The sequence below is a fragment of the Phyllostomus hastatus genome, unplaced genomic scaffold (assembly GCF_019186645.2).
Source record: "Phyllostomus hastatus isolate PE091 unplaced genomic scaffold, TTU_PhHast_1.1 phas_scaffold_345, whole genome shotgun sequence".
NCBI classification, from domain to species: domain Eukaryota; kingdom Metazoa; phylum Chordata; class Mammalia; order Chiroptera; family Phyllostomidae; genus Phyllostomus; species Phyllostomus hastatus.
In genome coordinates, this window is record NW_025334024.1 from 12,598,166 (window position 1) to 12,622,182 (window position 24,017).

At 42.8% G+C, this 24,017-nt stretch overlaps 1 protein-coding gene and 1 pseudogene across 1 annotated transcript; one reads left to right on the forward strand and one right to left on the reverse strand.

Moving 5' to 3' along the window:
• The first annotated feature begins 32 nt into the window (after window positions 1-32).
• Window positions 33-22,673, forward strand: LOC123806015 (ATP-dependent RNA helicase DDX19A). Its single transcript, XM_045818976.1, has 12 exons — window positions 33-215; window positions 3,411-3,459; window positions 6,997-7,047; window positions 7,525-7,660; window positions 10,200-10,292; window positions 11,748-11,850; window positions 12,191-12,305; window positions 17,617-17,794; window positions 18,174-18,411; window positions 19,593-19,755; window positions 20,248-20,439; window positions 20,897-22,673. The coding sequence occupies exons 1-12, from the start codon at window positions 159-161 to the stop codon at window positions 20,956-20,958; spliced, it is 1,437 nt and encodes a 478-aa protein (XP_045674932.1). The 5' UTR covers window positions 33-158; the 3' UTR covers window positions 20,959-22,673.
• Window positions 9,657-9,834, reverse strand: LOC123806204 (annotated as a pseudogene).
• Window positions 22,674-24,017: the final 1,344 nt, after the last annotated feature.

The window sequence follows — 24,017 nt, forward strand, 5'->3', positions numbered from 1 at the left end:
GGTGACGTTTCTCGCCGGACAGAAACTGACGTCACTTTTCAGCACCGCTGCTTCCGGGCCGCGTGAGTGTGGTTCTCGCGCCTGCTGCGGGTTTAGGAGCGGTGTTGGTGCGCAGTGCTGTGATTTTCTTCGCGGGCCGGCTTCCCTCCCTCCGGACCATGGCTACCGACTCCTGGGCCCTGGCAGTGGACGAGCAGGAAGCGGCTGTCAAGTCGGTTAGTGACTTCAGCTCCAGGGAAGAAGGAAGTAGGAGGGCCCAAGCGGACCCTGCTTCGAATACAGGGAGTGCCACCCGTGGGGCAGGCCGGGGACCCACCCGGGAATCAGTACTGATTTGCGCCTAGAGAGATCAATATCGAGACTTTTCTGTTCATCTGCACCACTTAAAGACTTTTATCCTGTGTCAGATCTGCTTTCGCTACGTGTGCTCTTTCCTGGATTGCATTGCAGTGGGATTATTAAGGAAAGGCAAATGTAGATGCTGATTTTCTTTCTCACCAAAAGTAGAACGAGTCTGTCCTACTTTTATTTTAACATTTTTTTAATTTTTTAAAATTTATTTTTAGAGAGGGGAAAGGAGAAAAAGAGAGAAACATCCAGGTGCGGTTGCCTCTCGCGCGCCCCCCACTGGGGACCTCGCCTGGAACCCAGGCATGTGCCCTGACTGGGAATAGATCCAGTGACCCTGTGGTTTGCTGGCCATCTCTCAGCCCACTAAGCACACCAACCAGGGCTTAACATTTTCTTTAGATCCATGTTTAAATTAACATGGTTGGCAGTTTGTAGCTTAGCAGAATAACAAATGCAGGTTTTTATGTATTTCAGTCTACTGCAGTTGGTGGGAAGCACTGCAAATTGTTTCATTGATGTTTAAAGTGACATTTAGTTTCATATACTGGTTCTTCTTTGATTAATGAATATCCAGTCAACCAGAAGGTAATCAAAGTGTAAACTGTGATTTTCTGTTGTATCTAAATGCAGGTTTGTTTAGTGAGAGTGACGATTTTAGGAATATAGTTAATTTTTTTGGTTTTGGGAGGTGGCGGATGTTTTGTTTTTGCAGTGTAAAATCTTATATCTTTTTAATGCCTACATTATATATTTTTTTCTCCATTCACCCTTTAATTACTTTGGGAGTGTTGTCAGTTTGTCAGCACATATTTGAAATGGGCCAAATTCAGTGGAGAATAGGAAGAAGCTTCACAGCCTAGTTAGGAAGGCTAGAAGGTGGGAATTGCTGTGAAAACAGTAAGAGTAATGTGGTGACTGAACTCTGAGCAGGGGGAGGACATTTATGAGTACGGAAATCAGGGAGATTACTTTTCAAGTCGCTTACATTTGAGCAGGGTATTAGAGATTGAGTCATCTTAAGAGAGATGGAGGTGAAAAGCATTTTAGGAAAATAGAATGCACATTTCCCTGGAGAGCAGGAATCAGAACTTATTTTTTGCTGCAGCTTGAGGTTATCAAGTTGTAGTGGGAGCAATATAGAAAATATTGTAGGGAGTGTACTTTGGATCTTAACTAAGAACTTACAAAACTTGCTTTATTTGGCTAGTTTGGGGATGTTTAAGGATACTGACCACATTAAATTGAGAGCTGGTAAGATTTATTGGACTGCAGGGAACAAAATCTTATTAGAAGGAGTGATGTTTAAAAGAGAGGAGATTAGTTGGAATTTAATAGCTCAGAGATGGAAGGTGTATGTTGGGGGATGAAAATGAAGATGAGGGAATAGATTCTAGAGGTAATTGTGGAGGTATAACTGGAAGGATTTAGAGAAAAGGAGAAAATGGAGATAAAGGCAAAGATTTTTGTTTGCAACCTAGATCCCACAAGTGATATTAATGAAGTGCTAAGACCAGCACTAGGGGGTGGGAAGAAGGGTGGGTTTGGTATGGAGGGTGGTGAGTTCACTTTTGAGTGCTCTGAATTTGAGGTAAGGAGGACATCTTGATGAATACCTGTGTTGGGAGTCGGCAAGAGTTGTCCAAGTTTGATGGTTTCTTAGGAGGATTCACAGGACCCAGTATATAATTCTACTCAGCAATGATTTGTTACAACGAAAAGATACAAAGCAAAATTAGCAAAAAGCAAAGGTATATGGGACCGAAGTCCAGGGAAAACGAGGCACAAACTTCTTTTTAAAACTTTATTTCCTTTTAGAGAGTGGAGGGGAAGGAGAGAAACATTGGTATGAGAGCAACATCAATCAGTTGTCTCTCATATGCACCCTAACCTGGGACCGAATCCGCAACCCAGGCATGTGCCCTAATCCGGAATCGAACCAGTAACCTTTCAGATGATACCCACCCAACCGAGCCACAATAGTCAGGCCAAGCACAAACTTCTAAGAGTCCTCTCTAGTGGAGTCACACCAGGGATGTCATATTCATTTTCACCGGGGGCCACATCAGCCTCACAGTTACGTTCGAAAGGCCGAATGTAATTTGAGGACTGTATACATATAACTACTCCTTAACAGTTAAGGGAGAGCTCGGCGCTGCTGCCCGGTAGAAACAAAGTGCTGGGCTGGATAAAACAAAGTGGAGGGCCAGATTCGGCCCACAGGCCTTGTGTTTGCCGCCTGTAGTCACACGCTCCATGTTTGTGCTTAATTCCTTCTGCAGTAGATTGTAACAATGCATGAAGTGTTGTCAGGGAAGCTCATTAGAGACACAGTGCTTAGAGTTTTTATTAGGCTGGGGTTAGGGGAGGGAGGCTGTCACCAAGTCATACTCTGCCTAGCCTGTACCAAAATTCCAGACTCCCAAAGGAAAGCAGGTGTTAGCATAAACCACATGTTTTTACAAACATAGTGAAACCCTTAGCAGTTCTGGAAATGATGGGAAACTTCCCAAAATTCACATTTCCAGATGCCAGCCAGTGGCCAGCCTTGCTAACTGGCTTTCCTAAGAATAGCAGTCATGCTTCTTAATGTTAGTGTTTTTATGCACAGTGACCATCAGGCATTTGGAAATGTGGGGCTGGAGTTCAGGAGAACAATCAGATTAGAGAAATAAAACTGGCAGTTATCCATGAAGAAATCAAAAAGTATGATATAGTATATGGTTCTGGCACTCTCAATTTTACAATCTAGTGTTTAGCATCAGATCTTCCCTAAAAGACAGAATTGGTTTCAAATCTTTTTAAACCTAGAACCCTAATCTAGCTGTGATGTTACGAATATCACATAAGCCTAAACATACTTGGTATTTGGTTTCAACCGGTGTGCTTATCAGGAGGCTGATGTAATTCAGTGTTTTAAAGCATTGCTTCCTAATAGTTGGTAAAAACCCTCCCCTCTTTATCTTACCACACAGACTTGTGTACTTAGCTTAATAAATAATTCATGGTATGAGGCTATTCTGTGGCTCTGTTCTCAAATGTTGTCTTTTATTTCCATTCAGATCAGTAATTTGCAGATCAAGGAAGAGAAAGTCAAACCAGATACCAATGGTGAGTTACTGGTAACTGTAAGCTGGATACAAGCTACAAATTTGCATCTGCTTTGTACTCATAGCTATAACATGAAAAGGAGTGAGCTTTCATTTAGCATGTTCGGCAAATGTCACCACTGGATTTGACAGCCAGTAAAGTCACTTTCACACTGAAGGAGATGTGTTGTTCTTCCACATTTGATTTAGCCTCTGACGCCTTAAAATCAAGAATCACTATTGGATTGTACTGTCACTGTTTACTTAATAATATTTCTTTAAAATTTTTTATTTAATTTTTTTGAAGGTTAATCTGGGTTCAAAACTCAGAAACTATAAACAGGTTAAAGGCCTTCTTCTCATCCTGGCCCACTATTTACGCAGTTCCAAATCTCCACCTATATTGGTTTGCTAGGGCTGCCATAACAAAGTATCACAAACTGAGTGGTTTAAACAACAGAAATTTATTGTCTCATAGGTCTGGAGGCCAGAGGTCCAAGGTCAAGGTGTCAGCAGGGTTGGTTCTTTCTGAGGGCTATGGGGAGGGACCTGGCTGTCTTTAGTGTTCCCTGGCTTGCAGAAGCATCACCCTGCTCTGTCGTCCATCTTCACATGGTGTTCTCCATGTGCGAATATCTGTGTTCAAATTCCCCCTCTTTATAAGGGCATCAGTCATATTGGATTAGGGGCCACACTAATGATCTCTTAGCTAATAACATCTGCACGACCCTATCTCAAAATAAGGTCGTTTCCTGAGTTACATTCTTAGGACTTAAACATGAATATGGAGGAGAGAGGGCCATACCCATAATACTACCCTGTTCTACAATTCACCACTCTTGGATTACTAATACTCTTCCAAAGTTTCTTTAGACAAAGCAACTACAAACACAATTTATTCAGTCAGTCCTCTCTCTCTCTCCCCCTCTTTCTTTCTCTTCTTGCTCTCTTTCTCCCTTCCTCTTTCTTACTGACGCTCTAAAAAATGGCATAGCGTACACAGTATGCTTTCTTTCCTTCAACAGCATGCTTGGCAAGTTTTTCCTATCAGTATGTGGAGTTTCCTCACTGTTTTATAATTTCATAGTGTTATACTGAGTTGCTACACCACAACGTATTTAACCAGTCATCTGTTGATAGATGGTCACATTCTTTTGCTGCTATTAACAGTGTTTCATGGAGTAACTTTGAGCTTAATTCTTTTTAAATGTATGCAAATATATTTGTAAGAAAAATTTCCCCAAAATGGATTTGCTAGGTCAAAGGTATATATGCATTTTCATTTTTTATCAGTATTTTCAAGGTACTCTCCATGAGTATTATATCAGTTTATATTTCTATCAGAAAAACATGAGAGTCTGTTTCCCCACAGCCTCACTACAGAATTTTTAGTCAAAAACTTGAAATTTGCCAATCTGATAAAGAGAAAATGGTGGATCAGCATAATATATTTTAATTTGTGCCTTTGCTGGTGTAGCTTAGTGGACTGAATGTGGGCCTATGAACCAAAAGGTCGCCAGTTCAGTTCCCAGTCAGGGCACATGTCTGGGTTGTGGGCCAGGTCCCCAGTAGAGGACATGCAAGAGGCAACCACACATTGATGTTCCTTTCCTGCTCTTTATCCCTCCCTTCTCTCTAAAAATAAATAAATAAAATATTAAATATATATGTATAATATAGAATATATATTTTAATTTGTGTTTCATCAGTAAAGTTGAGTATTTTTTAAAGATTTTATTATGATTAAAATAAAAAAATCTGGAAAAAAGATTTTATTTATTTTTTTAGAGTGATAGGAAGGGAAGGAGAAAGAGGGAGAGAAATATCCATGTACAAGAGACACATCAATTGGTTGCCTCTCACATGCCCCCATCTGGGGACCTGGCCCACAACCCAGGCATGTGCCCTGACTGGGAATTGAACCGCTGACCTTTCAGTTCACAGCCTGGCACTCAACTTACTGAGCCACACCAGCCAGGGCAGAACTTTGTATTTTAAAATTAACTCTTTAATTGTGATAGAAGTTGATAATACTTTTGCCAGTTTTATTTGCCTTTTGACTTTGCAGCATGTGTATTTTGCAGTTATTGTATGTGGTGTCCTATAAATGTCAATATAGTTAATAGTGTTGTTCAGATCTGTGTCTTGATTATTTTTTGTTTGTTGTTTGGTCTAGTTCTTTACATTTTTGAAAGAGGGGTGTTTAAAACTTTGAACTACAATTATGGGAAAGTCTATTTCTTTCTTTAATTCTGTCTTTTTTGGACTTCTGTCCAAAAACCACATCTGTCTTACAGATATGTTCACAGGTATATACATTTATGCCTCCTGATGAATGAACCCTTTTGTATCCCCCTTTATCTCTGGTGATGCTTTTTGTCTTGAATTCTGCATTATGGGAGCCACTTCAGCCTTTTATGCTTACTACCATATTTTGCCATGTATAGGGCACACTCAAGTTTTTGGCTCATACTTTCAGGGAAAAAGTCTTTCATTTTAAATTTTTAATTCAATTATTTATTTATTTATATTTAGATACTTGTTTTTTTGTATTATAAAGGAATTTTAGCATTTATTCCTAATGTAATATGGGATAAAAAATTTTATATAACTAATAATTACAAAATACCAGAACAGATACAAGGTATTTCAGGTATTACCCATGTATAATGTGCATCCTTATTTTTCCATCAAAAATTTGGGCAAAAAATTGTGCAAAATGCACACTTTTTTGTGCATTACACACGGCAAAATGTGGGTAATTGCATGAAATATCTCTTTGCATCCCCCGACTTTCCACTCCTCTGTGGCTTTGTATTTAAAGTGTGACTCTTGTAGACAGCTGACAGTTGGGTCTTGTTTTTTTATACATAATCTCTGTCTTTTAATTAGTATTTTCTCTATTTACATTTAGTGTAATTATTGACATCATTGTATTTAGGTTAGCAATTTTATTATTTGTTTCCTATTTTGTCCCTTTAATTTATTTATGGGCTTTTCAGCTGTACCTCTTTGCATTATTTTATGAGTGTTTAAAAGTTTTCTTCATGTGAGTCTTGCATATTTTTTGTTTACTTTATTTCTGGGTACAGTATTGTATCTTTTTAGTTGCTATTATACATAGGGTTTTTTCAATTATATCTTTTTCTATTTATGTAAATCATTGATTTCTGTTTATTTAAGTTGCAGGATACTTAGTCCTGCAAGTTTACAGTTATACATCCTATAAAAAGTGATCATTTGACCTCCTTCTTTTAATTTTTAACACCTGTGTTTTTTTTTATGTTTAATTATGTTTGCTAATATAAAGCTATATTTTATATTAGGAAAAATAAGTCAAAGGTGATATTCTGATCACTTTCAGTCTGCCAGAATATCTGGAAATTTGAAATTTTCTTATGCACTTAAAAACTCCCTGGGAATAAAATTACTAAACACAAAGAAATGCCAACTATTTACCTTCTGATCACTTAAAGAAGTTTTAGTATTTACATTGTCCTGCCTACTGGGTGGGTTTGACATTTGCCTTTCTGATGATGACAGCTGTTTTCTTGTGTAGGTGTGATCAAAACCAATGTCACGGCAGAAAAAGCAGATGAGGAAGAGAAAGGTAACTGCTCTTTGAAACCCTGTAGCAAGACACCAAGTATGACCCAGGACTTGCCATCCTGGAGCCAGAGGCACCTGAGTTGCAAGATGAAGAGGAGGAGGAGTAGTCCACAGAGGAGGTCGAGAAGACACAGTCAGTGAGATAGAAGGACCAAAGAGAGTGGTGCCCCAGAAATCAGAAGAAAGTGTTTCCAAAGTAGGGAGTTAAATATAGGTAACAAGTTAAGAGAACTAAATATTGTTGGTTGGGTTGATTTGGCAGTGTAGACATTGGTGAGCTTGACAAGGACTGAGGTAAAGTGAAGAGGTTTAATAAAAAAACTATTCAGTGTACATTGAACCAGAAGGGGAGGAGAGGAAATGGAGATGAATAAAGATTGCCTTTTTAGGGATTGTTCCATAAAGGGAAGGGGGCATGTCACAAGGGTGGGGTTTGTCAGGTGAGTATGAAGAAAATCTGTTGGTTTCTTCCTGACAGAGGACAGAGCTGCGCAGTCCTTACTCAACAAGCTGATCAGAAACAACCTGGTCGATAACAGAAACCAAGTGGAAGTCCTGCAGCGGGACCCAAAGTCTCCGCTCTACTCGGTGAAGTCCTTCGAGGAGCTCCGGCTGTGAGTGTTTGCTTCTCTGAGCTGCGTCTTCCCAGTCCCTCTTTTGTGAACCTTAGCCTCTCAGAGATTCTTGTGGGGATTTTACTTTTGACTCTTTAAAAAGATCCTAATGTACTTATTTCTTTGACTAGTTAATTCTTCACATGATTCAAAAGTCAAAAAGTAAGAAAAAGGTTACAGTGATGGTCTCCCTCGCACCCTTGTCTCTTGGCTGCCCATCTCTCCTCCTCTTGACAGGGATTTTTATATGCCACAGATTTATTCATCGTAGCTGAAAGTCTTTTTTCTTTTATGCTCTTAGAACTTTCAATAAAATATTGGCTGACAGGTGATTTCTGGATGTCAGGAACATTCCTTAGTAGGTAAGCCCTTTTGTTAGATTATAGGGTTTATGTTCTTAAGAACAGTTTTTCTGCTTGTATAAAATCTGTGAAAAGAGCCTGCACAGGATTCCCAGGACCTACAGTGGAATTTTTAAAAATCCAGAACCCAGAATTAGGTCTTAGGGGAGCACACGTATGGCACTGTGCTAAGAATGACTTTCTAAATGTTCATTATTTTAAAGAGGTAATTATGGAAGGTCGTACGACATTCTTTGTTTCCTCAGTAAGTTAGTAAAAGGTGTTTATGGATCGTTGGTTTATGTACATGCCACTGTGCTGGGTGTTACGAGTGACGTAAGACTTGACTGCCACTCTTGCTACCTGCCAGGACCCGAATCACAGATGGAAAATAGCTGGTGAATAAGAAAGGGTGGAATAAATGGATTCTTTGCCTGTATTCAGCAAAATCTATAGCATGCTCACTGTGAGCAAATAGGGGCCACCTTTCTGCCAACTATTACCGCTGCTTTAGAGTAAAAGACACAATACTAGAGTCAACTAGAACCAAATCAAGTAATGAAGTTAATTAAGTAATAGCTAATGAAGTTAATGGCTAGTAACAGGGTTGGGGTTTTTTTGCGGGGGAGGTTGAGTGATTTTAGGAAATTATATTTCTCTGTGTTATTTCTTCTCAAGGGCTTCATTCAGCAAATCTGTCACCTCCGCTCTGTCCGTCAACTGTGTTAGGGCAGCTGTGTGCTCTGTCGTTTCCTGAACTGACAGTTTGCTTTTCTAAGTATCAATGGGTTTGGTTTTTTTTCAAGTTCCTTTCATTTAAAAGACTGGAGCTCTTAGTTCAACCAGTGATGAACTGTCCTCTTTGAAAAGGCAAATTCTCTCTGCTTTAGCTGTTGGGAGCCAAAGGAAACAAAGAATGAAACCTAGGTCACCTAATACACTTGGTCTGTTTTGTACTTAAAAGATTTGAGTTAATCTACAAAATAAAAGAAAAAAAATTAGCCACTGGAAGTTCTTGGGTCACTTGAAAATCCTCATTTGTTAGTGACTTTGTTTCCTTGACAACCAAATCAGAATCCGCTGGCATTAAAGCCTTTTCTTCCAAATAGCAGACATCAAAGGTTATGTTTTCAAAGTTCTTCCTGACTGAGAACCAACACAGGCCAGAGGAATTTGCCTTTTGAAGAGCCTGTTGAACTCCGAGGAAGGCTTAGAGAACTGGAGTCTTGACTCGGTTTGACTTTTCTTTGGAAATAATCTCGTATGATTTTTGTTAGACACCCTGTCAATTTAGAGGTAGCAGAAAGATTATTGTAAATGCAACATAGTAGCAACTTTAATTAGCATTTGTGGTGTGGCTGCTTACATAAGAAGCTGGTGCTTTTCTGTTCTTGATTTTGACTAGATGTTACCTCTTGATTTTTCCAAGCTGGTTTTGGAAGGACCGTTGAATACAAAATGACTGGTTCAATTTAATATCTGCACTGCGAAATTAAAACTGAAATCCCATTCTCCAAGGGGACTTCTGTATCTTAGCAGCATAGTAAGCTGTGTTACTTTAAATAAGTCTCATTTAATTTATTTTATATCATGAATTAATAAATGCCACTCTTGCAGTGCCCAGAGAACACTTGTCCTCCAAGGCCAGCCATATCTGTGGGTCTGCTGAAAGCGTAAAGTGTGAATTTCTCTGAGAAAGGAAACTAGTCTGTATTTTATGATTTGTATAATAGTTGCAGATTAAAATTCAGTAGGAAAAGATGGTTTCATTTTATTTTAAACTGATAAGAACAGATACTACACTTGGCCTTAGCCAAAATGCCGAGAAATGATATCATTTTATTTTAGATAGTGGGTTTTTTTAAGATGTTACTTATTTATTTTTTGGTGGGGGAAGGGGGAAGAGGCAATCTGTGTGGTTGCCTCTTGCTCACCCCATACTGGGGACCTGGCCTGCAACCCAGGCATGTGCCCTGACTAGGAATTGAACTGGCAACCCCTTGGTTCACAGGCTAGCACTCAATCCACTGAGCCACACTAGCCAGGGCTATTTTAGATAGTTTTTTTAAGGCATGGAAAAATATCTGACAAAGATAGAACATAACATTCTTTGCTAGATATAGGGAAGGATAAAATTCTAGGCCTTTAAAACAATCTCAGCAACCAGAAATCCATCTTTTGTCTCCTTGGCCTCCCAGGAAACCGCAGCTTCTTCAGGGAGTCTACGCCATGGGCTTCAACCGTCCATCCAAGATACAAGAGAACGCATTGCCTTTGATGCTTGCTGAGCCGTGAGTATGCACCTCTTCAGAATTTGTTTTTTTTAATTTAATCTTTATTGTATTTTTTTCCATTATCATTTAGCCCTCTTATACCCCCTTCCCCCAGCAGTCACCACACTGCTGTCCATGAGCCCTTTTTCCTTTTAGCTCAGTCCCTCCGCCCCCTAACCTCCCCCCCCAGCTGTCATGGGGTTTGGTTGGTTTACTGTTACCCACCAACACCTGTTTCTGTCCTGAGACCAAGATGGGACATTTGAGGCAACATGTTTCTTTAGGGGAACAGCTTGGGCAAGTGCAGAGGGAGTGAGATGGAGTTCAGTATAATTTCTGCCTTTCCTGCTGAACAAGGAAAACTGATCAACAAATTAGCACTGTTATTCTGTGCAATTTTTAAAAATTGGGTTTTTGAAAATTATTTGGAATTTTCAAGACCTGAAAGAAAGTATTAAGAGCAATACCAAGAATACCTGTAACTCTCTGTCCTGCCAAGAAATAGCACACCATTAACTAGTGACCGCTGAAGCCCCTGAATTCCCTTGCATTCATGCTGTCTCCCACCAGAGCGTGCACTGTCCCGAGGGGCTGTCGTTCTCCCACGCTTCTTTGTGCCTTTACTGCGTGTCTGTGTGTCCCTGGGAACCTAAGAGTAGTTTACGTGTTTCTAAACCTTAGTAGATAAATGGTACACTTTACGTAGCAACGTTTTCATTCAACTCTATTATTATAATCATATTTTTATTTTTAAAAAGATTACATTTATTTTCAGAGAGAAGGGAAGGGAGGGAGAAAGAGGGGGAGAGACACATCGATGTGCAAGAGATAGATACATCCATTGGTTCCCTCTTGCACGCTCCCAGCTGGGGACCTGCCCACAACCCAGGCATGTGCTGTGACTGGGAATCAAACCTGCAACCTTTTAGTTCACAGGCCAGCAACCCACTGAGCCACACCAGCCAGGACAATTATATTTTTCTTTTGTAATGACCCAAATGCCACCTATTTCCATGACAGTGGGTTACAGGAAGTGAAATGCGAAGGCCCCCTCCGAAGCATCTGTCTGACTTGATATCTTACGTTTTCCATAAAGATGGGAAAGGGAGCCCGTGGAGGGGCCGAGTCCTAGAGGCACATTGTGGCTCAGTAGGAAGTGTCCTCGGGGATCATCTCGGCACAGATCTTACTCTGCAGTCTTAATGCCCACGGGACCCGTAGAGCACAAAACTAGGGCAGTAGCTGTGCTAGAGTCTAGAACGAGGCTTTCTCTGTGTGGACCCATCTAAAACAATCATTTCCCATAATTTTAAAGCAGTTTTTAAACAATATATAAAATGTTTACCATTGTGTTCAATGCAGAAAACCTGGACTAAAGAGAGAGAATCCGTATTCTTAACCACCCAGAAAGAACATTTTGACACCTTTTTTGTTGTGGAACCAATATTTCCTCTCTCCTCTTCTTTGACCCAGCCCACAGAACCTGATTGCCCAGTCTCAGTCTGGTACTGGTAAAACGGCCGCCTTTGTCCTGGCCATGCTCAGCCGAGTGGAACCAGCAGAGAGATACCCCCAGGTGAGTCGGGGAAGCCTGGGGTGCTGACATGCCCACCCAGGGAAGGGCAGCGCCATCTGGTGGGGGACTGGTGAGGGCGCCCCTGGAGGGTTCTGAACATTTCCTGTGCCTCAGACTGTGGCTCAGGCGGAGAAGGACCTGGGCAGAATTCATTCGGAAGCTGCTTTAAACAACAGCTTTTGAAGGCATCCACCCAGCCAGGCTAGAAGGTTGGCCTGGTGGAGGGAGATGCTCTTCTCTGCACTGTTCAAGTGGTAATGACCTCAGCGTACTTGTTGCTTTAGAGCCTGTTGTCTGTTACTAAAAGTGTCTCCTGAACTCCTTATGATCTCCCTGTCAGTGCCTGTGCCTCTCCCCAACGTATGAGTTGGCGCTTCAAACAGGAAAAGTGATTGAGCAGATGGGCAAATTTCACCCGGAACTAAAGCTCGCTTATGCTGTTCGAGGCAATAAGTGTGAGTATGGAGGGGTGAGACCTCGACGGTGAGCACAGGAGGTGGTTGGGCATCTGAATGTTGAAGATGTGATGATGATTATTCAGCTCTCTGGTTCAGTCTGACCTTAGAGCCCAGATGAATGCTTTTAGCTAATGTATTTGAAAATAAGATGTTTGTTTTGTTAGAAAATCTCCGGGCCTGGAGTTCTTTGCTGAAAAAACAGGGTTTTGAGTTCAGCATCCAGAGTTCTGGCAGCTGCTCACTAGAGAGGGATGGTGGCACTGAGGGTGCGAGGTAGATGTCGGACAGTTTTCTTTAGGAGCCAGCACAGCTTCAGCAAGAGTAAAGCAAGAGCACGGACTGCTCACTTGGCCTTAACCAAAATCGGAAATCTTGCAGCAGTCTGTTCTTCATGTGTGTTCTGCAGAATGTGACGTGGAGAATGTGGGTTAAAATGGGGAGGTGGGCAGTTAGAAAGTGGGTCATTAGAAAGTTACTGGAATGTAAAAAAACTACAAATCATTAAGAGAAAAGGAAGCAGTCTAATAAAGGATTGGGCAAAAGAGACCCAGTTGTAAAGACACTTCACAAAAGAAGGTATTCAGGTGGCCGGTAAACATGAAAAAATGAGGTTCACTAGTCAGAACAATGTGAATTAAAACTACTTATATGCCTTTCAGAGGGGCAAAAATGAAGAAATCGACACTTACCAGTGCTGGTGAGAGCACGGAACAGGAAGGCGCACGCTCCCCATGGGGAGTGCGCACTGGTACAGCACTTTGGGACAGAGTTCGACGCAGCCTAGAAAAGTTGAAGACAGACATCCCTCTGACCCAGCAGTATATAATTGCCTAGAGCAGTGGTTCTCAAATTTTTTTGTCTCTTATACTCAAAAATTATTGAGGACCCCAAAGCATTTTTATTTACACAGGTGATATCTATTGATATTTGGCACATTAAAAGTTAAAGTTGAGATTTTTTTTTCAAGTACTGTTGAAAAATATGAGGGAAGTCTGGCCTTTCATATAATTTTATATATATATTTTTTGGACACCACACCAAAACTTAACAAGTGGTCATTACTTAAAAGTTAGTTGAGCCCTAACAGTGTGGCTTAGTTGGCTGGGCGTTGTTCCACAAAGCCAGAGGTTGCTGGTTTGATTCCTGGTCAGGGCACATGCTTGGGTTGCCGGTTCAGTCCCCAGTTGGGGCACGTTCAAGAGGCAGCTGATCAGTGTTTCTCACATTGATGTTTCTCTTCCTCTTTCTCCTTCCCTTCCCTCTCTCTCAAAAAAGGTTGCAGTATGATACTGGAAATCATTAATGAACTTTTCATACTGTTACATTAAAATTCCTTGGTTTCTCTTACACTTTCAATGCATCCTTAGCCCAGTCTTAATGAGTTATGTTCATCTTCCAAACATTGACACACGTTATTATACAAAAATATTTTATTGCATGCATTAGTATCACCACCAAACTCATCAGAGGGTTTATGCACATCGAGAAACTCTAACTTACACTGGCATATGCAAGTTTCCCTAAATTCTAATTCTTTTTTTTTAATTATTATTATTTTTTAATCATTGTTCAAATACAGTTTTCTCCTTTTTACTCCCAATCCAGTCCCCCCCTCCCACCCTCCCCACTTCCCTCCCATTACCACCCTCCCCTTAGTCTATGACCATGTGTCCTTTAAGTTTGTTCCTGTGAACCCTTCCCACTGTCCCCTTAAATTCCCTCTTCTCTCCCCTCTGGTCACCATCAGCCTGTCCTCTATTTCAGTGTCTTTGGTTATATTTTGCTTGTTTCTTTGTTTTGTTATTTAGGTTCCTGTTAAAGGTGAGATCATATGGTATTTGTTTTTCACTGCCTGGCTTGTTTCGCTTAGCATGTTGTCCAGCTCCATCCACGCTGTTGCAAAGGGTAGGAGCTCCTTCATTCTTTCTGCTGCATAGAATTCCATTGTGTAAATGTACCATAGTTTTTTAATCCATTCATTTACTGCTGGGCATCTTGGTTGCTTCCAGCATCTAGCTATTGTAAATTGTGCTGCTATGAACATTGGGATGCATAGGTTCTTTTGAATTGGTGTTTTAGTATTCTTAGGATAGCGTCCCAGCAGTGGAATTGCAGGGTCAAAAGGCAAATCCATTTTTAGTTTTCTGAGGAAGTTCCATACTGCTTTCCATAGTGGTTGTACCAGTCTGCAGTCCCACCAGCAGTGCACTAGGGTCCCCTTTTCTCCACAACCTCTCCAACACTTGTTGTTTGTTGCTTTGTTTATTATGGCCATTCTGTCTGGTGTGAAGTGGTATCTCATTGTGGTTTTAATTTGCATCTCTCTGATAGCTAGCGATATTGAACATCGTTTCATGTGTCTTTGGATTTTATGTATGTCCTCCTTGGAGAAGTGTCTGTTCAAGTCCTTTGCCCACTTTTTTAATTGGATTCCTTGTCTTCTTAGAGTGCAGTCGTGTAAGTTCTCTATATATTTTGGAGATTAAACCCTTGTCTGAGGTGTCATTGGCAAATATGTTTCCCCATACAGTTGGTTCTCTTTTAATTTTGATACTGTTTTCTTTAGCTGTGCAGAAGCTTTTAATTTTGATGAGGTCCCATTTGTTTATTCTTTCCTTTATGTCCCTTGCTCTAGGGGACACGTCAGTAAAAAAGTTTCTTCATGAAATATCTGAGATTTTCCTACCTACGTTCTCCTCTAGGACTTTAATGGTGTCACGTTTTATATTTAAGTCTTTTATCCACCTTGAATTTATTTTTGTATGTGGTGTAAGTTGGTGCTCAAGTTTCATTTTTTTGCACATGGCTGTCCAGTTCTCCCAACACCATTTGTTGAAGAGGCTGTTTTTACTATATTTTATGTTGCTGCCTCCTTTGTCAAATATTAATTGACCATAGAGACTTGGGCTTATTTCTGGGCTCTCTGTTCTGTTCCATTGGTCTATGTGCCTGTTTTTATGCCAGTACCAGGCTGTTTTGATTACAGTAGCCTTGTAATATAGTTTAGTGTCGGGTATTGTGATCCCTCCTACTTTACTCTTCTTTCTCAAAAATTGCAGCAGCTATTCGGGGTTGTTTATAATTCCATATAAATTTTTGAAGTGTTTGTTCTATGTCTGTGAAATATGCCATTGGTACTTTAATAGGAATTGCATTGAATGTGTAAATTGCTTTGGGTAGTATGGACATTTTGATGATATTAATTCTTCCAATCCATGAACATGGTATATGTTTCCATTTGTTTGTGTCTTCCTTGATTTCTTTCTTCAGTGTTGTGTAGTTTTCTGAATACAGGTCTTTTACCTCTTTGGTTAGGTTTATTCCTAGATATTTTATTTTTCTTTTTGCTATTTCAAATGGGATTTTTTTCCTTGATCTCTGCTTCTGCTGTTTCATTGTTGGTGTACAGAAATGCCTTTGATTTCTGGATATTGACTTTGTACCCCGCTGTTTTGCCAAATTCATTTATTAGGTCAAGCAGTTTTTTGGTAGAGTCTATAGGATTTTCTATGTATACTATCATGTCATCTGCAAACAGTGGCCTAAATTCTAATTCTGATTTTCTTTTCAGAGTTTAAATATTATAATGGCAGTTAATACATTCAATTGTATTCATTGAAGACGGGCATTCTTTTCTTATTTATTTTAAAGATTTTATTTATTTTAAAGAGAAGGGGGAGGGAGAAAGAAAGGGGGAAAAGCGTCAGTGTAGAAGAGAAACATCAACTGGTTGCCTCTTACGCGCTCCCAACTGGGGACCTGGCCCCCAGCCTAGGCATGTACCCTGACCAGGAATTGAACCAGTGACCTATTGGTTCTCAGGCCGATGCTCAATCCACTGAGCCACACCAGCCAAGGCCTTTTTTCATTTTCGAGAAAGTATGTATCAAATTCCCAACTTGGTTTCCTATAGTTTGTCAGTCAACAAACAAAAATGGCTAGTTCAGCTTACCACACAGTCACAAAGCAGCCTTTCCTGGAGAAGACCGCCGTGCTTTGGCACGCAGCAAAAGCACATTATCCAGAAATTCCTAGGTTGGGCAGTTTTGTGCGTGTTCATTTGATAGCGCAAACTGATGGGTGCCCATGAGTGAAGTGTACCAGATTCTCGTGACAACATTTATCTTCTCTGGATTGTTTTGTAGTAATATGGGACTTCGCTGAATGTGAAGCATTAAAATACTAACTGTTCAATGTATCATTTTTTAAAGTTTCGACTTTGACTGATAGGCAGTGGATGCTGAGAACCACAATGTGTTTAAGAGTAAATTTTTCTAATGGATAGTTGATGAATTTGTAGTGAAAGGTCTTTTCTCCTCAAATTTTTAAACTTCATTTCTTTTTAAAATGGTTAAGACATTCACACACTTCAAATGGAAAAGGATATGTAATAGAAACTCTTCTTTGTCCCAGCCACCTAGTTCTCCTTCCTAAAGACACCTAGTGCTAGCCGGTTTCTCATGTGTCCTGCCAGAAGTACTCTGCAGCTGCAGTTAAGTAGTGATGTGTGTGTGCAGTGTGTGTGAGTGTGTAACTATGTAATGTGTGTGTGTACTCACATATACATGCACATACATTACGTGTATTCTTTTTGCCCCTTTTGGTATACAAGCTGCAGCTGGGTTTTTTTTACATTTAATAATATATTTTTGAGATTGCTCCGTATCAGTTCTTAAATGATTTTATACTTTTATTAATGTTATCCATTGGGTGTATGATATTTTACTTAATTAGTAAACTTCTGATACATGCATACCCTTGTATGGATGCTATTTCACACATATGAATACATATCCAGGAGGAATTCCTAACCGTGGAAACATTGGTCAAAGGCTGCACACATTAATAATTTTGATAGGTGATTATATCAGTTTCAGCTCCCATCAGCTATAGTTTGAGAGTGATGTGTTTTTTCAAAGAGATTTGTACTTAGGAAAATTGTCTACACAATTAGAATGTTTAACAAAGCAAAAAAATCACTAAGCCAGAATCCTGGGACTAACAGTGAGTGACCAATTTGGGAAGCAGTCAGTGAACTGTGAGTGAAGGAATGGTATGAAAAGAGTAAGAGTAATGCTGAAGAGGAAGAGTTGGGTGATGTCGAATGATAGGAAAAGGTAGGAATGGGGAACTACCACTGAGGGTGCACTGTGTAGGATTTAATCCTAACCACAAGGAGTGAAGTAGGTGTGTGTGTTTTAAAGTCTGGAATTAACTTAGTCTTCTGGCTCTAGATGGTGGCCAGGCCTTGATTTCCGTAGCTGGTTTTGCCATGGACATACCCACAGAGCACATCTTGTCTCCACAGTGGAAAGAGGTCAAAAGATCAGTGAGCATATTGTCATTGGCACCCCTGGAACTGTTCTGGACTGGTGCGCCAAGCTCAAGTTCATTGACCCCAAGAAGATCAAGGTGTTTGTTCTGGATGAGGCTGACGTGATGATAGCTACTCAGGGCCATCAAGATCAGAGCATCCGCATCCAAAGGTAGGATTCTGGATCCAGGAGGACCTTCTCAGCCTCCTGATCCACAAGTAAAAGTCTTCCTCTTTGTGCCTTCTCCTGTGATACCAGCCCCTCTTCTGTCTCCTGCTGGGTTCTTTGCTTCAGAAGCTTCAGAAGCATGTGCTTGAGGGGCCATGTCAGCACTGCCCATTCTCCCAGCCTGGGCTGAAGGAAGGGACTTAGGGAATCCAACAGCACCTTGTCCCTGCCCCACGTCTGCTCCTGCCTCTTCCCCGCAGTGCTTCTCCACTGCTGCCATCTTCCTGGGGAGGTAGCCCAACCAAGCCTGGGGAGACCGTGCTTGTGTTGGCTCCAGTGATCAACTCAGGGTCATGCCAGATACCTGGGCCTTGCCTTGCAGGATGCTGCCCAGGAACTGCCAGATGCTGCTTTTCTCTGCCACCTTCGAAGACTCTGTATGGAAATTTGCCCAGAAAGTGGTCCCAGACCCCAACATCATCAAACTGAAGCGTGAGGAGGAGACACTGGACACCATCAAGCAGTACTACGTGCTGTGCAATAACAGAGATGAGAAGTTCCAGGCCTTGTGTAACCTGTACGGGGCCATCACCATTGCTCAAGCCATGATCTTCTGCCATGTGAGTAGCAGCCAGAGGAGCAGCAGGGGCAGGCCTGCCTGGGGAGGGGCTCCCTGGGAAGGTGTTGACCAGCCCGTGTCTCTCAGCCAGCTGCACCTGAGTGTGGTGGGGGACCAGGCTCCCTCTGTGGCCAGGAAGGAAGCAGTTTGTGAAGATGTAGGAGGTAATTCTTCTTTGTGGCCTGAGGTATATGTAGGCTAAGCACAGAGCCCCTTGAACTTTTTTAGTACTTGTATGTGATGTATTATTAGAAAATGCAAGCAAGTCAGCTGATATTTGTAAGAAAAATAAGAAACTAAACAAAACAGTTGATACAAAGTTAATATAAAATAACTCTCTTTATAGTCGCAAATGAGAATACTTAGAAAGTGGAAGGAGAGATCCCATTTATAATAGCAAGAAAGTTTTTTCCAGAAGTCAGTATTTTAAGATTTCTGAAGAAAACTTGAGAACACTATTTAAAGGATGTAATAATGAGACAGATCTACTCTGCTGTTGGAAGACGACAGAGCGGTGTCCCTCTGCCAGCTTCAGATGGGACTTGCAGACCCGTGGAAAAGGAAACAGTGAACACTTACACCCTTCACTGTTGTCAACACTTGGTTATATTTGCTTCATCCGTGCCCACGTGTGTGACATATCTGTACCTTTCTTTTCTGCTGAGTTATTTTAAACATAGCTGTAGGTATCATGACAGTTCACAACTGAATACTTCCTAAATGACCGTGATACCTTTACCACACTTTAACAATGATCCAGGGACAGCGATACTGTCCCCCGAGCAGTTTATCCATATTCTGTTTCTCCACTTGGTATCAACAGGTTCGCAGTTGCCTTTAGTTGCTGCTGTTAAGCCTAAGAGCCATTCAAAGATTGTTGCTTTAGTTGTCCCGTCTCTTGAGATTCCCTTAATCTAGGACAGTTTCTCCACCTTTCCTGACACAGATGTCATAAAAGATTGCAGGCTAGTAAGTAGAATTACTGATTTTCCCCCTTCTGATTATTGTCAGGTGAAATATTTTTGTAAGATCACTACCCAGATGACATTGTTACTGTCTGGTACACTGTCATGTTAACAGTTTTAGGAAATTTAACCCTTAACTTCCCAGTTTCAGGTAGAGTCTTCTAGATGAAAAACACTCTCTTCACGAAGCTTCATTTCTCATGTTTTCTTCCTTCAGACCCGCAAAACAGCCAGTTGGCTGGCAGCAGAGCTCTCCAAAGAAGGCCACCAGGTGGCCCTGCTGAGCGGTGAAATGATGGTGGAGCAGAGGGCTGCAGTGATCGAGCGCTTCCGAGAGGGCAAAGAGAAGGTGCTGGTGACCACCAACGTGTGTGCCCGCGGTGAGCAGAGACCTCGTCCTGGTCTGCCGCACTTGGGGCAGCGAGGGAAATCCTCATACGTGAAAATCTCAGGTGGTCTGGAAGAGATCAGGCGGGGCTGGTGGTGACTTTTTTCTAGGAGAGCCTGGGTGCTCTCAGCAGAGGAGAACTTGCCCAGGAGCCCGGGGTCCTGACTGGGAGGAAGGAAAGTGCAGGCATCTGACTGGTTTAGCACAGCACCTGCTCCTCCTGGGGCAGCCACTGAGGTTTTAGCTGCATCTCTAGACACTTGTGTCCAGCAGAAGCTCTCCCACTGACTTTGTGATCTTGTTAGCACCTGCCAGAGCTCTGTGGTTTACCTCTGGGCTCTGCTGCGTGCCCCTGCCCCTGGGTGCCAGAGCCAACCCACCCAGACTCCTTCACCCAGCGCTGGTGTGTGTGGCCCGACTGTGGGCGAGCAGCAGGGATTTGATCTCTGCCGCCCTCACTGTTTCCCACCTCTCTTTGGTGCAGGCATCGACGTTGAGCAGGTGTCGGTCGTCATCAACTTCGACCTTCCAGTGGACAAGGACGGGAACCCTGACAACGAGACCTACCTGCACCGGATCGGGCGCACTGGCCGCTTCGGCAAGAGGGGCCTGGCCGTGAACATGGTGGACAGCAAGCACAGCATGAACATCCTCAACAGAATCCAGGAGCATTTTAGTGAGTCCCTGGGAGTGTCCTCTGCCAGGGCCCTCTCTTTAGAGGGGTGCATGCAAGGACATGGGTAGGGTGGGTTTTCCTGTGACCCCCAAAGAGGCTTTGCCCCTGTCCACATTCCCTGCCTTTCCTGCAATACAAACATTCTCAGGGAGCACACCTGGGGAGTTTAGCATCAGGGACTGGAATGACAGTCCTGGGCCCCCCGCCCCCCCCCCCCCCCGGCCCCGGCCAGGCTGAGGGGCCTCGAGCTCTGTTGCTGTACAGGGGGCTCGGACCCTGCCTCAGGTACCAGAGCCTGTGGGGTCAAAGGAAGGATGGTTGCGGCCAGAGGCAGGGCTCACTCCTGGCCAGGGCAGGGACCTGTGTGTTTCTCTCCCTGCTGGCTGCTTCCCCTAGGTGTGTGTCTCCACAGTAAGCCCTTGTTGATCTCTCTTTGAATCTTTTTCTTTTTCCTCAGACAAGAAAATAGAAAGATTGGACACGGATGATTTGGACGAGATTGAGAAAATAGCCAACTGAGAAGCCCCACCAGTCCCTGCACAGGAAACTAGTTCTTGCACCACACAGGCCTGGACAGTCAGCGAAAGATAAAGGCATTCGCAGAGAGAAACTACCTACCTCATTTTCAATTACGTTTGGACTAGACAAAAATTATGCAAATGATTGGGGAAGGTAGAAGGGAAATTTTGCATTTTGGAAAATTTAGTCCTATTTCCCCCATTTTTTAAAGCCATGGTTTCCCCCATCTTTATAATATCTGGTTGCTATTGGTAGTCACTGGCCCCAGATCCCCTTCTATTTTCTGGATCGGGTGTTGGGACCAGCCTGCAGCCCCTGAAGAAACTGTCGAACATGGGAGAGGCCCACTGCAGGGGTGGAGCACGGGTGTGACATGGCGGCAGAGGCCGGTGAGCTGTCCCTCTGCTGTGTCCCTGACTGAGATCAGTCGCAAGTGTCTCCTGCCCTTGGGGCCACTTCCTTTTCCTGAAATCCAGGGATGTCCCAGTCGGTCCCTTTAGCCTCTGCTCTCTGTGCCAGAGGATGTGCCTGTTTCTCCCTGGGTGAGCATCGTGGCAACCTTTGTCAACCTCAGATTGGGCGGAAGCATGGACGTCAGCGAATCCTCAGAAGGGTTCGTCTGGCAGGGGCAGGTGACGCCTTCAAGGATCTAGGCCTGACGTGGCCCCTTGCAGCTGTCTCTCTGCTCAGGCACCTCGTAGTCAGTCCTGGCAGCCCGGAGACCCTGGGCAGCGTTCTGACCAGTGGCCAGCCAAGTAAGCTGGTTCTCACCGTGGGGTGTCCACTCTGCCTGCAGGTGAGCGGCGCAGTTTGGAAATGAAGTTATGACCAAGTGAAAACTGGATTATGCTGTTCGTCCATAATAGTGGATCTTTAATTCATACACAGTATGAATATGGACAAATAAATTAGAGCCCTGCCCATCCTTCATTATGTTAAAAAATTTTTAAATATGAAACATTTTACTAATCTTGATTTGTATTTTTCTGGTTATTAGACTAATATATGGTCATAAAGATATACTGGGGTGTATACTTACATAAATATAGTGCAAGTGTTTTCTGTCCCCACCTCCCTGGGTCACCACTGCTAGCAGCTTGGTGAACGAACAGTGTATTTATTGTCTTCTGTTTGCATATACCAACCCACTTTGCTTTTTAAAAATGTGAGCATTTTAGTCACACTCTTGTGCGATCTGCCATTTCACTTACCAGCGTACTTCGGCATCATTCCAGCGTGTGGCTGCCCGGCATTTATTTCATGGCTGCCCCCACGATGGGCACACGGCACCCCCCGAGGCCACGCTCACCCTGGGCCCCACAGAGACTCGCTCGGGGGCAAGTTCCTCGAGGAGAGCTGTTGAGTCGGAGTAGGGGCATCGGATTTTCAATACGTTGCTCACTTAGTTTGCCAAAGATTTTTATCAATTTATGTTACTGCAATTATACAAAAATGCTGCCTATTTTCTTAACTGCTTGCGAACCCTGTACATTACTAGATTTTAAAATGTTGCCAAGGTGAACATCAAAAATTATCATTGCTTTTTGGTTTTGTATTTAGTGAGGTTTGGCAAATCTTCCGTTTATTGGATGTTTGTATTTTCTCTTGGGGCGCTGCCCCCTCTTGTCTCACCATTTTACTACTGGATTGTCAATCTTGAATGATTTTTAGCCACCTTTCTATTTTAGGGAAATTAAACTTTGTCTTGAGTGGTACATGTTTCCTAGTTTGTCTTTACAAACTCATTTTCTTATTGCTACACCAAAGTCTGACTTAAATGTCACTCACATTTTGTTGATACTTTCAGGAATCTGGATTTTACCTCACGGCTGGAAAAGCTTTCCCTCTCTCCGTGTTGTAAAGTATTTACTCCTGTTTCCCGTAGTGGCGGTCCTTGGGCAGTAACTTGCCTGAATTCTTGTAGGTCCTAAAATGTTTGGCTCCGCTCATTGGCTGTGCACAATCATGGGTATGTTAGAAGGTGGACGGTGACAGGGCTGTGGTGTGCGGGCTAGAGCCATGGAGACTGGGTGGATGGGGGGACACAGAGGGTCGGGTGGGAGCGGACGTGAGGGCCAGTGCAGGTGTATGTGTGAGGGGCAGGTGCAAGCCACAGCTGGAGATGGAGGAAGGGGTTCTGAGAAGAAAGGTTGTGGTTGAAAAAGGAGCAAATTCCAGAAAGGCAGGGGACCAGGGGAGGGGGCGGGGTGCCCCTGAAGGACACAGGCAGGATGTGGGAAGGAGGCAGTGGGGGGAGATGGAGTGCCAGTGTTCTGGTTAAGTGATGCCCATTCTGACCCCCAAACACCAGTGGTATGGAAAAGCAGAACACAGAAAAGACCATCTGAACCAAAAACGAGGTGAATATTTCTGTGGACCAGCATCGGGGCAAAGATGCAACGTGGTGAGCATGGCTGAAGCCAGACGCTTGTTGGGCTCCAGTCCAGAAACGGAGTGGCTGCAGGCCTCTAGGTCCTGCGGAGTGGAGACTTGGGAGCCCTGTGCACAAGGCCAGATGGAAGCCAGGCTCGCCACAGGGAGGGAGCTGGACTGAACTTGGCCTGTGCCCTGGCCGGACATGAGAGTTACGCTAAAACTGCGGCCCAGAAAGGCAGTGGAAAGACTTGGATCTCCCGCTCCCTTGCCACCAGTAACTGGCACAGTTCTACTGACTGCCTGTGTGGTCTGTGATGGCCCCAGGTCACTAAAGGTCAGCGGGCCTGGTTCTAGAATAAGGGCCAAAGGAGTGGGGAGCTGCATGGAATCGACTGCTAAATCCATTTATGGGTGGTGGGGAGAGAAGAAATTTAATGCTAAGAAAGACTGCAAACAACATCAAAATGAACTCACCCCAGATAAATTAATTTTATGGAATGACCCGAGAGTTTACATATGTTTGGATACTCAAAAGAGAAAGAAAATACATTTTACTGAAAAAGAGCAGGGAATTTTTATTTTTTTTAAAGATTTTATTTTTAGAGAGGGGAAGGGAGGGAGAAACAGAAACATGGATGTGTTGTCTCTTGTGCACACCCACCAGGGGTGAAACCTGCGAGCCA